Here is a 14835-nt window from a genome sequence, read left to right as displayed (position 1 = left end):
ATTATTATTAATTATTAATTATTAATTATTAATTATTAATTATTAATTATTAATTATTAATTATTAATTATTAATTATTATTAATTATTATGCTGTTTTAAACAATTTGTTAACGATTAATAATTATAACGATCGATTTATAAATACGAGGCGAATGAAAGTGATTGTAACTACAATAGTTTTTATATTTAATATAATTTAAGCAAATAAATAAATGTAAGAATGTTCAATACTTTGTCATTGTTACTCAATTATTTAAATATTATGACTTTTCCGCCTCCTCGACACTCCCTCGCTCGTTTTCACCGATAAGCAATATATTAACGCCAATTATATAATACCAAACAACCGTTAATGTTTACAAGTTGGCATTTTCATTTTAATACAGGCGAAAAGAAAAAAACAAGGAAAAATGAAAAAGAACGAAATACTGCGTTAATTGAAAAAATAATTAAAAATACTCGACGATCATTTTATACGAATATTCATTCGAAGCAATGAAATATTTGCTTCTTAAAAATATAATTGTCAATTGATAAAATTTATAAAATGACAAAGCTCGCGACGTAGTACAAACACTGTGAATTAAACAAATCTTACCCACGAAATCTAAATTACAAATTATTCAATTTCAAATCAGACTTGGAATTATCGGTATAAGTACGTCTCGTATCTTTGTCACAAATTAAAACGAATAAAAATAACGGGACGTGGTTAAGGTCCGACCGATAAGGTACCTGCGGGGCCGTGACCGGGTGCTCCCACATTTTCGTGTTCATGGCCGGGCAAAAGAGCAGTGGCTTGACGGGGTCCCAGGCACGTGCTACGCACGTCAGTAGATTGTCGCAGATACCCGCGGCCAGCTTCCCCATCGTGTTAGCGTCCATCGGCGCTACGAGGAAGAGGTCCGCCCACTTGGTAAGGTCGATGTGAAGGACGGGGTCGCCCCTCCCCTGCCAAGCGGCCCATTCGACCGTATCGGATAGTATTTGGCACCCGGATGGCAGCTCGACTTCCTTCAGAAAGTGCTTTGCCCGCTCCGTAACGACCACGCGCACCTCCACGTTGCGCTCGCTGAGCTTCTGCGCAAGCTGGGGAAGCTTTATCGTGGCGACACTCCCAGTACAGCCGATCAACACTTTCTTGCGCGATACACTCGACATTATGCTAATAATTTCCCCTAAGACTTAAATTATATTTACTTTACTTTATTCGTTTGTTTTATTGTCCGTTAGTCTTCACTTACGAGCTGCTCAACTGACTTATATAATTTAACATTAGCTTCATTAGAAGTTAACTTTAACAAGAACCACAATAATTTATTTTTCATTATTTAACAATTAAACTAGTTCGATAGTTGTATATTTCCTCTATGATGCGTGGTCATCAATATTAGTATTAACTTTCAAGTCACTGATTTCTCGAGTTTAATGATGTAAATTATCGATATATAACTACGTTGACTTATTTCAAGACAATTGTTTGTACAAACAAATTGGCGTTGCACTAGTAGTGACGTTTATTTATAACAGGAACACAATACAATAAACATTTAGTCAATGTACTTTAATATTTCCTTTTTACTAAACAGTTTTTTTTATATGTGTGTAAATGCCTGTGTGCATGACCTATTGAAGTAACATGTAAGCTTGTATGCTGCAATTTATTTGTGTAAAATTTTTGTAAATCTTGATAGTACCTCGTTGATATGTTAATTATATAAAAAAAAATCGTTATGCAATTTCATATAGCCTTCTAGTAATTCAGTTCATTCGTTTTTCAATATTACTTTTCTGATAACGATTTTGATTAACGTTTCCTTATACATTTCTGTCTGTATGTGTGTGTGTGTGTGTGTGTGTGTATATATATATATATATATATATGTATATACGTGTATATATATTATATACGATTATAAAACACGAGATCACAAATCACTGTTACTAAAGATGATTTACATTAGGCACCAACGCACATATTCCTTTCCATCGTTGAATTGTATGTATCGATGAAAATCCTAATTAAAAAAAAAAATTATAAATTATTAATTGAAGCAACACTTAGTACGATATTAAAGTATTTTCATCTGTTAAGGATAATATCTAGCTGATATTGAGTATAAAGGAATTTAATCAAATAAATGAAACAAAATTAAATTTCATCAGTATAATTTTATATCACACTTATTTTATATTAAACAATAAATTTACTTATCAACTATCGTGTAAAACTTTAAAATTGTTAAACAATCAACATTAATTGCTATAAAAATTTATTTGCTATTCACCATGTCTTTATTATACTAAAGCATCAGATTTTAATAAATAATAATTTATAGCAAATAAAAATACAACAGATTATAATTAAAAGTAATATATTATGATTAGAATTACAATAGAATGTGTTGTAGGTTCACAAAACCAAAAGTACATAATTTCTTAATTATAAATCTATTACATACACTAATTAAAAATTTAATACATTGCTTAAAAAATGATTGATAAATAGTAATTGATTCGACTTGATTATTTAGATGTTAACCTTAACAAACGTACAAATATTGCCGTAATTATTTGCAAGCATATTAAATAAAATTTGCTAACCAGGGGCTATTTTTACCATGGCCAATTTCCATAAACATCGGCAGTATTTACTATTTATGTAATTCACTTTTTAATAAAGAAGGCTTTTTTCATTGCTTATTTCCTGTATTTTTCTCAACTTTTTTCTCAACTTTTTTCTCAACAGATTTCGTGGCATTACTCTCATCATTGTTCTCGGTATTCTCGTCAAAACCAAGCTCAGACCAGTCCATACGAATCATCAGATCATTGTCCATTCGACATTTAAGATAGCTTTTGGATATGTCCTTGCACTCACTTGCGTGATTGTTCTTTTCCAAAAGACACTGCAAATACTTGGCCATAAACTTTCGACAAACTGCTTCATGATCTAATGGAAAATTGCCCTTTTCAGGTGGTGTTGGCTTCAATAACTTTTTACCAAATATCAAAGACATCCTGCGTTTGGATGGATATTCCTTAAGTCTCACTGAAATTACGATTAAAAGCATAAAGAATATATAATTAAAGGATCAACACATGTTAAATTAAGAAAAATAACAATTATAGTATCGACTGTGCTATAATTAGCAAGTATTTTATAATTTTTTTAATTTCATTACTTTTCATTCTATCATTATTGACGTACTTAATGAGAATTTTGGTACCAAATTAAATTGTTTTAATAAGTTTGATGATTAATTAATAAATTCTAAATTTGGTCCAAATTAATAATTATAAATATAAAATAAATTCAATAAAAATGATAAATATTAATTAACCCTCTATCTCGTACAATAAAATGTTTAAAATTCAAAAGTCAAATTACTTTAATGCACAATAGACACAATTCCCATCCATAATTTACGTTCTTCCATAAATTACGATAAAAATTAGCCTCTTGTTTATGATAAATATTACATGCTTAGATAAACGTAATCATAATTTCATTCGTGTAAACAAGATGTTTCTCCATTAACGTAACAGCTATAACAAATAAATGATATTATCTACTTTTTCTATCCACCGACTCGACTTCGGATGCTCTACGACGATGCATTCACGAAGGATCATTGAATCGCCAAACCTCCGCACAACTTCCATTTTTCTTTCCTTAACAAATGTTAACGCAAAGAAGGCAGACGAACTTTATTAAAATAGTACGTATACGTACAGAGTAATTAGGAATGGTTCGATGTCATCATCCGCTAGAAAAAGGGAAAACAAAATCTTAGATTGGCTCGACCGCGTTACTCGATGCTCGACGACAACTATTATTCGCACTTCAGCCGATAATTGACCCAGGACGATTATTCCCTTCCGGGAGGTCAGTTTTCGAGTTCCTAGCGCAGTCGATAGCGTTGGCCAGGTCGCATGTAATATTCCGAGAAAACTGTCTGGAGCTCCGGAGGAAGAGGGCAACAGATACGGAAAGGAAGGAATGAAGAATAGATGGAATGATCCAGTCGATTGGCTGTGCAAGAGAATCAGGGCCGCACTGCGCTTGCGTAGTTCCCGAATTTCATTCCCCTTTCCCTGTCGTCAATGACGTCAAGTTGTCGCACGTCGGGCCTGTAAGATGGAACTTGCAAGCTGCATGTGCGCAATTATGTAATATGCCGTAGGAAATATTGCATTTATGGTGGTAATAATGGCTGTGGGATTAAGGTAATTTGGCTAATTTTGACTGTAATATCGTAATGAGTGGATATTTATGGGCTGAACAGAAAATACAAAAAAAAGAAAAAAAAAAAAATATATTGAAATTTATAATATAATTAATTTTAAGCTTTTTAAATAAAAGCGACAGCACCTGAGTAATATAATATATGAAGAAAATTATTGAAATAGACATAATGTGATATTGATCGAGTAAATGAACAAGACTTATGAAATTATGTAATTAAATAATTAAATAAGGGTTAGTTATATTGGAATTATGACTTGTATGGAATTCGTATGCTTACGTTTAAAATAAATATCGCGACGAGTTTGCTATTTGAAATTGCATTGCTATTAAAAAATTATTCAAGCATCCTGAATTTATACATAACGAATCTATGAATTTTTTAAGAATGAAAATTATTTTAAATTTTTATTTATCTACCTTGTATGTCCGCGTGTATTGTTATACAAATAAACTGGCAGACCATCGCTAAAGGAAGCTTGAAAATTAGGCTTCGATATGTAAAAAGTAATGGTAGACATTTAAGGAATTAAAATAAAATTCACGTTTAAGGACATTGATTTTTCTTACGAGCGATTTATTTAGACGCTGCTCTTATTCATTAAATATTTTTATTCTATTATTATCGCACGTCGATTCATTTCATTTTATACTGGACTATAAATTTTTTAAACGAGCGAAAGTGTAACGTTCGACTGTGCATATTAATAAACCATTGGATTAAAAATCTTTTCCAAATTATCTCACGCGAATACATGAAAAAGTTAATTAAGGTATTTAAATACAATGCCTACCAGTTCCAATTTTCATTCCTTATTATCTATAAGATGAGCATCTGAAAAATTTCTCTGCACATTTAAACTTTATTAAAAGCGTTTAACGAGTGTAAGAGAAAGAATTCCAGTTTTATAAGATAATTTGCATAAACTTTCATTTTATAAGAAGAAAATATACAATTTCATTGATTTACTTACTGACAAGGGATCTTATCATAGTTATTCTCAAAAGTTGTAAATATGTAAAAACGAGATATTTTCTCACAACTTTTACTATAATTTAATAGTTTGAAGATACTATTATTTATCTTTTAAATTGGACCTATAATATCTCTTTGGATTTTGTATAAGTTGACAAAATGTATATAATTTTCAATATAATAATAATTTTATTATTATTATTATAATAAATTATTAATCATTTTGAAAACGTCATTTGATAAAAATCGATCATATTATAATAAATGAAAACTGCAATAAAAATATTTGAAACAAAGCAATTCTTTCAAAAATATATTCCAAACATTTTTTCTATAAATTATTTTCCATAGAACGTTAATTAATTGTATTTAATTTTAGTAAATTGTTTGAATATTATTCATTATGATTGTTTGTATTCTATATTTTTGTGAATTATATACAAATTATTATAATTTATGTATAAATTATATTATGGTCACGTAATAAATTACATGTAAATTTGTACGAAAACTTACCTTAAAAGTAAACTATGCATTTGAGAATTTGAAAAATTTCTTGATTAAATATAACGATGTTCAAATGAAAATATTTGAAGCCTTAAATACTTTCGCATTATTGTACTTTCAACATTATAAAAATACATTTTCTAACATTAGATTTAATATTAGATCAGAGATTCCGTAATTGTTATTGTATTCGTAATTTATTATTGTATAGGAATTTTGCTGAAGCTACTATAATAGAATAACGAAAAAATAATATTGTATAGGCAATTAAATTTCAGAATGTTTAAATTTGTAAATAAATTGTAATAGAAAATAAATATTATAAAACTTAAATTACAAGGTGCAATAGCTTCTTACAATATTCTTAGATTATAGAATTTATTGTTTATTATTCATTGTTTTTTACTATGAGACTTACTAAAATACTTAAAAAGTTAAAAATCAATATAATAATTTTATATGAATATATAGCATCGGTGATTTTTTTATAGACAACGACACATGACGCATCACACATACACTGTAACAAAAATAAATTATTAATTAATTATTCCCCTTGTAGAGTTCATTAAGTAATGATAATTATTTTTCACAAGATTACCAAACATTTGTATTTCAAAAAACTTATCGAAATTAATAAATATTTGAACAATTTTTTAAATTAAATATTAACAAATAAATAAAAATTTCAACTTTAATAAACGAACTTGACAGCTTTTTTCCCTGAATTTGGAGTTTTAGTAAGATTAGCTCAAATTTAATTACATGTCATGGAAATATTAATAAAATATTCTAATGCACTTTGCAATCAATACATTTGTTACTATATCTTGTGAAGTATATAGTTTTGCTGTTCATTGTATACATATTTAAATATAAATAATATTCATACTTGAGCACAGCTGAACCTGTATTTCAAATATTATGAAGTTACGATACCTTTTTTTTCTTCATTTTTTTCAGATTGAAAAACAACTGAAATTAAACCATAAAATAATAATAAATTAAATAATAGAGTATATTAATAACATAACAAAAGATCTGTTTCAATTTATTTTTAGTTTCTAAAGTAATAACAAATAATAAATAAGTAAGTTTTTAAAACATAAATATACAAATTATTATTACAACCAAATGTTTGAAATATTTTAAAAAATGTTTAAATATGTATTGCTTATTTAAAATTGAGTAACAATTCAATTTCTTTTAAAATTGTTCACAAGCCATATTTATTTTACTAGAATTGGAATAAGCGTACTTGAAGAATAGAATACTTAAAAGAAAGATATATTTAAAACATTTTTAAAACATAACATAAAACAAATACAAAACAGAAAAGTTCACACTAATAAAACCATAATATTATACATAATTTTCATTTATTTTATAATGCCTAAATTTTATTTGTTAAACTTTTCTTACAATTTACGTCTTATAAGTAGTAGGGATATCACTTTTATGCAAAATACAACGGAATGTATTACTCGACCATTTGTTTGACGCATCGATAGTTCCTATTGATAAATACCATCCATTTGTAAGCAACTCCGTTTAAAACTTTAATACAAAAAGTCATTTTCTCTTTTTTTAACATCGAAGAAAATTTATTACGATGCGCTGATTTTTGTCATCTAAAATTTAAGAAAAAAACAAAAATTCATTATTTATTTAAAATTTGATAACTCAAAGCCTACTTATTGAAGTAGGCTACCGAAGGTCTTTATTTATTATTTTATTATTTATTTATTTATTATTTTATTTTTTATTAATAACCTGATCACGCAAGTCTTTATTCATTGAAAACTAAAAATGTAATTGGTTCATTGATTTTGTCACAAAAATAATAATAATCGATATCTTAGCTCAACATTGAACGAAATTTATAAATGATCGTATAATCGTAAAATAATTATAAGAAGTATTTACTTATTTTGAATATTGCTTTATTGATTTTTATTTGGTATAATATATAAAAATTTAGATCTAAAGAAAAAGCAGGTTTAATAATAGTTCAATTCTGTAATCAATTGTTTTATTAATTATTATTAATTCTTATTTATTCAATTGTTTTTGCTTCTAAAAGTGACTGTAAATAACTACTTAATTTAATGTTTAAATTAACGTATTCGTATAAAAAATTCGAATGCATTGAATAAGATCTATTAAAATTTAAGTTTATAATAATATTTACACGTTTAATATTTAATGTTTGGCGTATTTATTCGTACTTGCAGTCGAATGTCTTAATGTATGTATAAGGTAATAAATTACTTAGAAAACCAGATGCATTTAAGATTTTAAATTTCTTTCGACTTAATTTTTCATTAGTACCTAAACATAGTGAATAAATCTTTGTCTAAAGTCTAAATTGGTAGCTTAAAAACATAATTTATGACAAACTCATGGGTGTTTTTCATTTTTATAAATTGTTGATAACTTTTGAACACTGACAATTAATTAAGCAATTAAACATGTTCATAAAATCTTAAATTTGAAAATAAATCGGTATTCCTTAAAGAATAAAATTCTATTGGATTATGGTATGCAAATTTCCATGTCTTTATTTAAATTTGATACTATTTAATGAATTAGAAATTACTTTTTAATTGTTTTCAGGCAATGACGGATTAATTCATTTCACATCTGATAGTCTTACAATTATATTACAACTAAATCGTGGTAATGTTTTAAAGACGATTACGAAATAATAAATTTTACGATTTTTTGTTTGTTTGTTTGTTTTTTTTTTTTTTTTTTTTTTTTTTTTTTTTTTTTTTTTGTAGCTTCATACCTTAATAAATAATAAATATAACGCTCACTTTTATAGTTATAATAATGATATACAATATACAAATTAATGTAAAAATGCTTTATCACTTATTAAAGCTTATTATTTATATTTAATTATGTTTTTTTCTTATTTTTAGGCATATAAATATTTTCGATTCTTTAATGATTTTAAAGATCTGAAGGAAGAGTTATAAGAGTATTGTAATTCTAAACAGGTCCAGCAATGTAAGAATTTCACGAAATTATTAATTCAATTGCTTTTGTTTTTAAAAGTGATTATAAATGACTACTTAATTTAAAAATTTTTATATTCTTTTGCATTATCGAGTACCTTTTTAGTGCGTGTACACGTGTGTTAATGTGAGTTTGATTGATGTGTGTGTGTGCGCGCGCGCGCGCGTGCGGTTTGATGCGTGTTTAATGGGTGCGCACGTACGTTAGATGTTAGATGCATCTGCGCGCGTGTGTATGCCCGAGTAAGTAAGTGGGTGTGCGTGTCTCCGTATGTGTGTGTGTGTGCATAAGTAGTATGTATCGTAATGTTAAATCTGTTTATAACGTATTTTAACATTAATCACGATTGGCAGCTCTCTCATAAAATAAGAGATATGGACTAGCATTTAGGACATCCTCTAAAGCAACTTTTTGAACTATTGTATCCGAAGTGTATAGCCATTGCCCTGGACGATTTCCCCGTCTATAGCAAACAAAATGACCAGCGTCAACTGGGCCTTGATGTTCGATAACGGCATAGAGATAATATTTATGTTTGACATGCTGTAATGACTGTCTGCTTAGAATTGGCATTGTATGTATGTTACCCTGTATTAAAATAAATAAATTTTACGTTTTTAAATATTCCTTCAATAGTGGCTTCTTCAACTATTGTTAACTATCAACAAATCTAATGGATTAAAAATTTAATCCATTGCTAGTACTCACTTGGCTATTCTTTCTGTTTGTCTCTGTATAAGTGAATGGGTCCAATATAAGACATTCGTTAAATATCACTGAATCGTCTCTTTTAATTGGCATACCGGAAGGGCTCCATGTTGTTCTTGGTATATGGAGACACAGGCACTTTGGTAATTTACCAAATGTTAAAGTTTTGAATGCTGCGCAACGATTGTTGCATCCATCACATTGCACATCGTGAATCACTTCTCGCGACACCAACCGAGAAAGTAACCCAATGAGAGTAAGTCTTTTCCATATTAGCCCATCATTAGCCGGTGGTAGAGGCAATGAAACACTTTCTAATTTTTCAAAATGTACGGAACCCTGTTTTGATGATTAAATGATACATTTTCGTGATCAATGACTGACACCAAATCTGTATAAAACTTAGAAAATTTGTATTATTCGAAAGGTATATAAATTAGCTTACCTTCCATTTACACTCAGTACATATTAACTGACTCGTTAATAAACCAGAAAATGGATGGACTTTGTTGGACAATGTTGATGTACTCGATTGTAAAGGAATAGTACATAATGAACTCCATGGCCTTAAGGAATCCCCTTCGGCGCCATGATCTCCAATTATTTTTGAAAGAAGCTCCGAGGATCTTGCAATAATTATACCAGGCTTGACGGCCGGCACCGTCGCAGATACATTTGCGATAGATTGAGCGTAGGACACTATATGACTCGGAAGATTTTTATTTTGTTTGTTTTTTTCATTGGGAAAATCGCGTTTTTCGTTGACCGATACAATATCATTGCAAGATACGCTTCTCAAATTTACTGGGTCGCCAGATCCCTTTATATCTGTGATGACCATTGGCGTTTTTGGCAAAGCATCGGATAAGCAACCCTTCTACAATAATTTAAAATCAAATATTAATAATTAAATTGGATTAATCTTACCGATATTACCTATTATATTTTTAAATAAAATTTTAATGTAAGATTGATATTGGAACTTGGAGCGTGTTATTATCATTGAATTCGCGTCACCTAGCGCGCATATCATTTAATTAAAAGTAATTTACGAAAGAAATTGCACAATACTGACTGAAATAAAAATTAAATTTAGCTCGTATAGATTCGTTAAGGTGTAACATTTTTTCAATGAAATTAAAAAATAACATTATTTCTATATGCCAAACTTATTATAAAATATTATAATAATTTTAAAGTATATTGCTTATATTTGATAAAATACCCTGCATGAAGTTTGTAATTCAGCTTGAAGAGCACTTAGAAAAACATGAAATAATTCATGAGCATCCTGATGGCCTGGAGCAAAATTCCAAAGTGGTCCTAACGATGTTATTACCTCGATGGGTCTTACGCTTCCAAACGCATCGTCGGTAAATCCATTGATTTCTGTGAATTGCATAAGAATTAATACGTTAAAAATGCACCCACAACAATAAGAAACATATTAATAAAGTTAGAGCCAAAGACTTACTATCTATCACCATCATTAAGTTATTTGTAAAAGATTCTGGTTTTTTATCATCGTGTCTCTTAAAAAGCCATTCTATAAATACTGGACAAGCTGCTAACGACTGAAGTAGCGAATTGAGAAAGCACGTGTATTCTAAATTTTTTATACCAACGACTTGACCTATAAAGCAAGAAAATAAAATGGATAGTTAAAGGAACCGATAGAATGGCCATTAATGGCGCCAAACATATAAAATTTAATGCTCCAATTTGCAATAGCAAATGCCAATGTAAGACTTTTCGCCATCGGCCAAATAATTAATCAAAACAAACATATTTAAGCGATAAACCATGCAGACCTTTTCGCCTGGGCCTAGGCGACGGACCCCAAAGGACGAAGACTCCCACTGCCAATGCAAAGCCTACTGCAGTAAAGACTGAAATTTTATCGACGTCCATGCTGCAAGTTTGACTGTTTTTAATAAACTATCAAAATGATTATTGTTGAATAATCAAGAGTTAACCTATGCCCAAGCCAACAAATTCATTAACAAAGACCGCTAAAGTACGGCACCAGATTGGTTCATATATGATGTGCCTTACAGCGTTCTTCCCGAATTTATAAAATACAGCCAATGCGACAAACAAACCTTCCACAACTCCGTCTTTTAATACTATAAGAATTTGATAAACTCATTTATAAACAATTGATGTAAGATGAAAAAAAAAACAGTATATCTCGGCGCCCATATGAAATTTTATTCGTGCACATCTTTCCGGCTAACGCAATAATTACATATGCAATTATCAATGTAGCGCTCTTTACTATATAACTACTCGTCCATCCTCCCCCACAGCATCTCAAAATTCAATTTCACCAAACCCTATCCTTTACATAACGTCCCGAGAGCTTTAATATCTCGACTTTAAACTCTTGAATCTTTTATATTCCAAGTAATTCTACGTTTCGCTTCTAACCAGACTGCCCGAGACGAAGAATAGGTCATGAATGCTGCTAAAGTGATTTTATATAGCGGAGATTTCCAATGCCACGATTCTTATTAAGCCCAAGTCGGTACTTGCGATCCGCGCTCAACAAGACTTGAATTTTTCAAAGCTAATAATAATGTGATAATGTTGGTCGCGCAACTTGTAACTTTATTGGCACGATTAATCCAGTCCAATAGTCGAGCTAATTTTCACAATAATGCCAATTTTTTTTTTTTTTTTTTTTCCCAATTCCAGGATAATTGATTATTATTTTTCCATCCGTTTATTCTTCCATTGATTATGCCGTTAATTTAAAAAATTAAAAATGTTCATATAATAATAATAATAATAGCAGGACGACAAAAATAGCATCTTTATGGACGTAGGAATTGGAATGAGGAACTCGGGTCGCAATTTTGCCGCTATCCAGCTATTGTTTATTTTATTAGAAGAAGATTGTTATTGCAATATTGGTAGTGCCGCTGAGTAATTTATTATTCCATTTGAGCTTCTATATCAAGATGAATTGCTCTTTCCGTTCATTCGATTCATTTTCGTTTATTCTTCCATCCATTAAAACATATAGTGAGAACTTCGATTGTTTTATTGTTCACTATATTTATATCATTGGGATTGATTTTTTATTTTTATAATATTTAGCTGGATATAATAGGCTTTCATCGCGTATTTTATATCGATTTGGTAACGATGAGGGAATACAATCGGATAATTACAACAGTAATTAAGGCGAAATTATTTATTTATTTAAATTTAATTCTAACAGAAGGCAGAAGGTAAAATAGGAACTTAATGGCTAGCTAAAGTACGACTTTACAAATCCTACTTACTATGCTCGTTAATTTTTCTTTTCTTTCGAAAATGTCGTCGAGCTCGCGCACATCAGGCATTTTACAGAAACGTATTCGTAAAATTGAGTAAGCATTTAAATTAAAATATGAACACATAATTATGATAAAGTAAATTTCGCTACTTCCCATGTTGGCGGAAATTCTATTTGCACGTTAAATTGTGATTTTAACATTACAATTTAATGTTTCTAATGCTGTAAATTTGATTTAGACTATTTTAACAATTCGTGCGATAAAATATTTTTATCAATGTCATGAAAATAAAAAAGAAAAAACAACAAACAAACGGCAATTATTATTCAACAACAATTTACTTCTTCAAACTATCGACACTCCAAGTCTGTTTAAAAAAAAAAAAAAAAAAAAAAAAAAAAATTAGTTTAAAAATTGACTTTGACAATATTAATATTGGATTGATTAATAACCGAATCAGTGCATATTATTCGGAAAATATAGTAGTGTGTGCACTAGTATCGATACCTTTCATCATAAAATGTTTATTTGTAAAGCTTTTGTTAGACGTTGTCGAAGGTTGCAAAGTATATTAACGATAATACGATCTTATAAGGTACTCGTGACAACAAATTTGGTTGTTTATCAACTAAATAACGACATTTGTAAACATAATATAATGAATGAATAATTAGCGTGAAAAATTGCAGGAATTCGATTGTATACGAGATGAAGCGCACGTAATAGTAGACTAGCGACAAAATTATTATGTAAAAGTATGTTATTAAATGTGAGTCGGTGAAACCTCGTTAAACTATCGAGATTTTTTGTTTTTATAATACGCGCCTGCGTGTAATAGAACATAATTTTCACTAAATATATGAATATGTCGTTAAAATATATTTCATTCCAAGAATTATAATTATTATTACTATTATTACTATTATTACTATTGTCGTTGTCGTTGTCGTTGTCGTTGTCGTTGTTGTTGTTGTTTCGAACTTATAATAATTATATATAAAGGGTGATAAATGTCAAATTATTTCATAATAGTATATATAATTAAATTCAATAGTTATAATTATGGCAATATTTAAATTTATTGTTACATTTGCATTATTTACAAGTCAATTCCTTTTATCGCCACCAATAAATGTAGATTATAGATCTTGGTGATAAAATTTACGATCGTAAGAATTTAAAATGAAATTGATATTTGTATCGAATGAGAGTATACAAACTAGTCATTAGCTTTTCTTTTTTATCCGTAAATTACGCGTGTAAAATATTTGCTGTATTAGCCTCGGTAAGTGTCTGGCAAATCATTAGGATATTGTGTGTGCCATTAAAAGGAAAAACAAAATAAAACAAAATAACGCGATAATTCATTGCCAAATTCAAATACTCTCAACGTTCTTGAAAAGAGAAATGAACTTTTATCCTGCCAATGAATTTCGCATGCATTTCAGCGAGCAATTAGCAAAGTAAATAACGAACACGTGATCCTGGAGCCTCCACCCATCCCCCGCCCCCGGGCGAATTGACAATTCGAATGGAATGTGCGTAGAGGCTCGTCGCGATCGTCCATCATCGACACGAGCATAACGACGGCATTATGGACCAGAGCAGCAATGCAAGTAGCGTAAGAAGAAAACGTCATGGTTAAGAATAATGCGTGCGAGAAGCGAAGAAACAATGGTAGCGTAGAATGGAAAATCGATGGGAGCGAATAAATTTCTTGAAATATCGCGGACTGGCGTCGAAGAAGCTAAGTGAAGCATCGCGGAGCCACGTGAATTCTTTGAAGACGGAGGAGGAGTCGGGGCTGGGGAGGCCGGGATTACAAAACCCTCGGACAATTTGTCTAGAAATTAAAATTGCCGTGGGCGCACCACCGGTGCTGGTCTGTTTGTATGTTATGGGCGACTGGAGGCGCACAGAATTTGTGCCGTTTAAGCAAGTTGATTCTTAGTTCGTTCTCACCCCGATTTGGCGAGTCGGCGGCGGATGCGCGGGGCCGCGGGGATCCGCCGCGGGCGAAAGGGGGCGACAGTGGTTAGGGATAGAGGGACAGAGTGGTGAACGGCAAGAGATAGAGAGATAGAG

At 30.1% G+C, this 14835-nt stretch overlaps 3 protein-coding genes across 3 annotated transcripts in view; all 3 read right to left on the bottom strand.

Moving 5' to 3' along the window:
* Window positions 1–1318, bottom strand: part of Ppcdc (phosphopantothenoylcysteine decarboxylase) — a 1726-nt gene extending 408 nt beyond the window's left edge. Inside the window, exon 1 of the mRNA XM_011508123.1 lies at window positions 738–1318. Coding sequence (XP_011506425.1) covers window positions 738–1163 — 426 coding nt within the window. The 5' untranslated portion in view covers window positions 1164–1318. The remainder of the gene's footprint in view (window positions 1–737) is intronic.
* A 603-nt stretch (window positions 1319–1921) lies between these two features.
* On the bottom strand, window positions 1922–3047 carry LOC105368935 (cytochrome c oxidase assembly protein COX19). Its single transcript, XM_011508122.1, has 2 exons — window positions 2607–3047; window positions 1922–2020 (listed from the first exon to the last, which is right to left on the bottom strand). The coding sequence occupies exon 1, from the start codon at window positions 3020–3022 to the stop codon at window positions 2696–2698; it is 327 nt and encodes a 108-aa protein (XP_011506424.1). The 5' UTR covers window positions 3023–3047; the 3' UTR covers window positions 1922–2020; window positions 2607–2695.
* A 4274-nt stretch (window positions 3048–7321) lies between these two features.
* Window positions 7322–11645, bottom strand: Usp30 (ubiquitin specific protease 30). Its single transcript, XM_011495566.1, has 7 exons — window positions 11278–11645; window positions 10941–11099; window positions 10692–10855; window positions 9912–10343; window positions 9467–9805; window positions 9139–9346; window positions 7322–7365 (listed from the first exon to the last, which is right to left on the bottom strand). The coding sequence occupies exons 1-7, from the start codon at window positions 11375–11377 to the stop codon at window positions 7322–7324; spliced, it is 1446 nt and encodes a 481-aa protein (XP_011493868.1). The 5' UTR covers window positions 11378–11645.
* Window positions 11646–14835: the final 3190 nt, after the last annotated feature.

The sequence above is a fragment of the Ceratosolen solmsi genome, unplaced genomic scaffold (assembly GCF_000503995.2).
Source record: "Ceratosolen solmsi marchali unplaced genomic scaffold, CerSol_1.0 scaffold1, whole genome shotgun sequence".
In the NCBI taxonomy this organism is placed as follows: domain Eukaryota; kingdom Metazoa; phylum Arthropoda; class Insecta; order Hymenoptera; family Agaonidae; genus Ceratosolen; species Ceratosolen solmsi.
This window is presented reverse-complemented; position numbering and strand designations above follow the sequence as displayed.

What these genes read in the sequence shown, in the direction of transcription:
- Usp30 (XM_011495566.1), bottom strand. Translation starts at nt 11,377, where the DNA reads ATGGACGTCGATAAAATTTCAGTCTTTACTGCAGTAGGCTTTGCATTG. An exon ending in CAAACAGAAAGAATAGCCAA is followed by an intron (nt 9,347 to 9,466) that starts GTGAGTACTAGC and finishes ATTTTAATACAG; the next exon opens with GGTAACATACATACAATGCC. An exon ending in AGAGGATGTCCTAAATGCTA is followed by an intron (nt 7,366 to 9,138) that starts GTCCATATCTCT and finishes CTTAAATTTTAG; the next exon opens with ATGACAAAAATCAGCGCATC.
- LOC105368935 (XM_011508122.1), bottom strand. Translation starts at nt 3,022, where the DNA reads ATGTCTTTGATATTTGGTAAAAAGTTATTGAAGCCAACACCACCTGAA.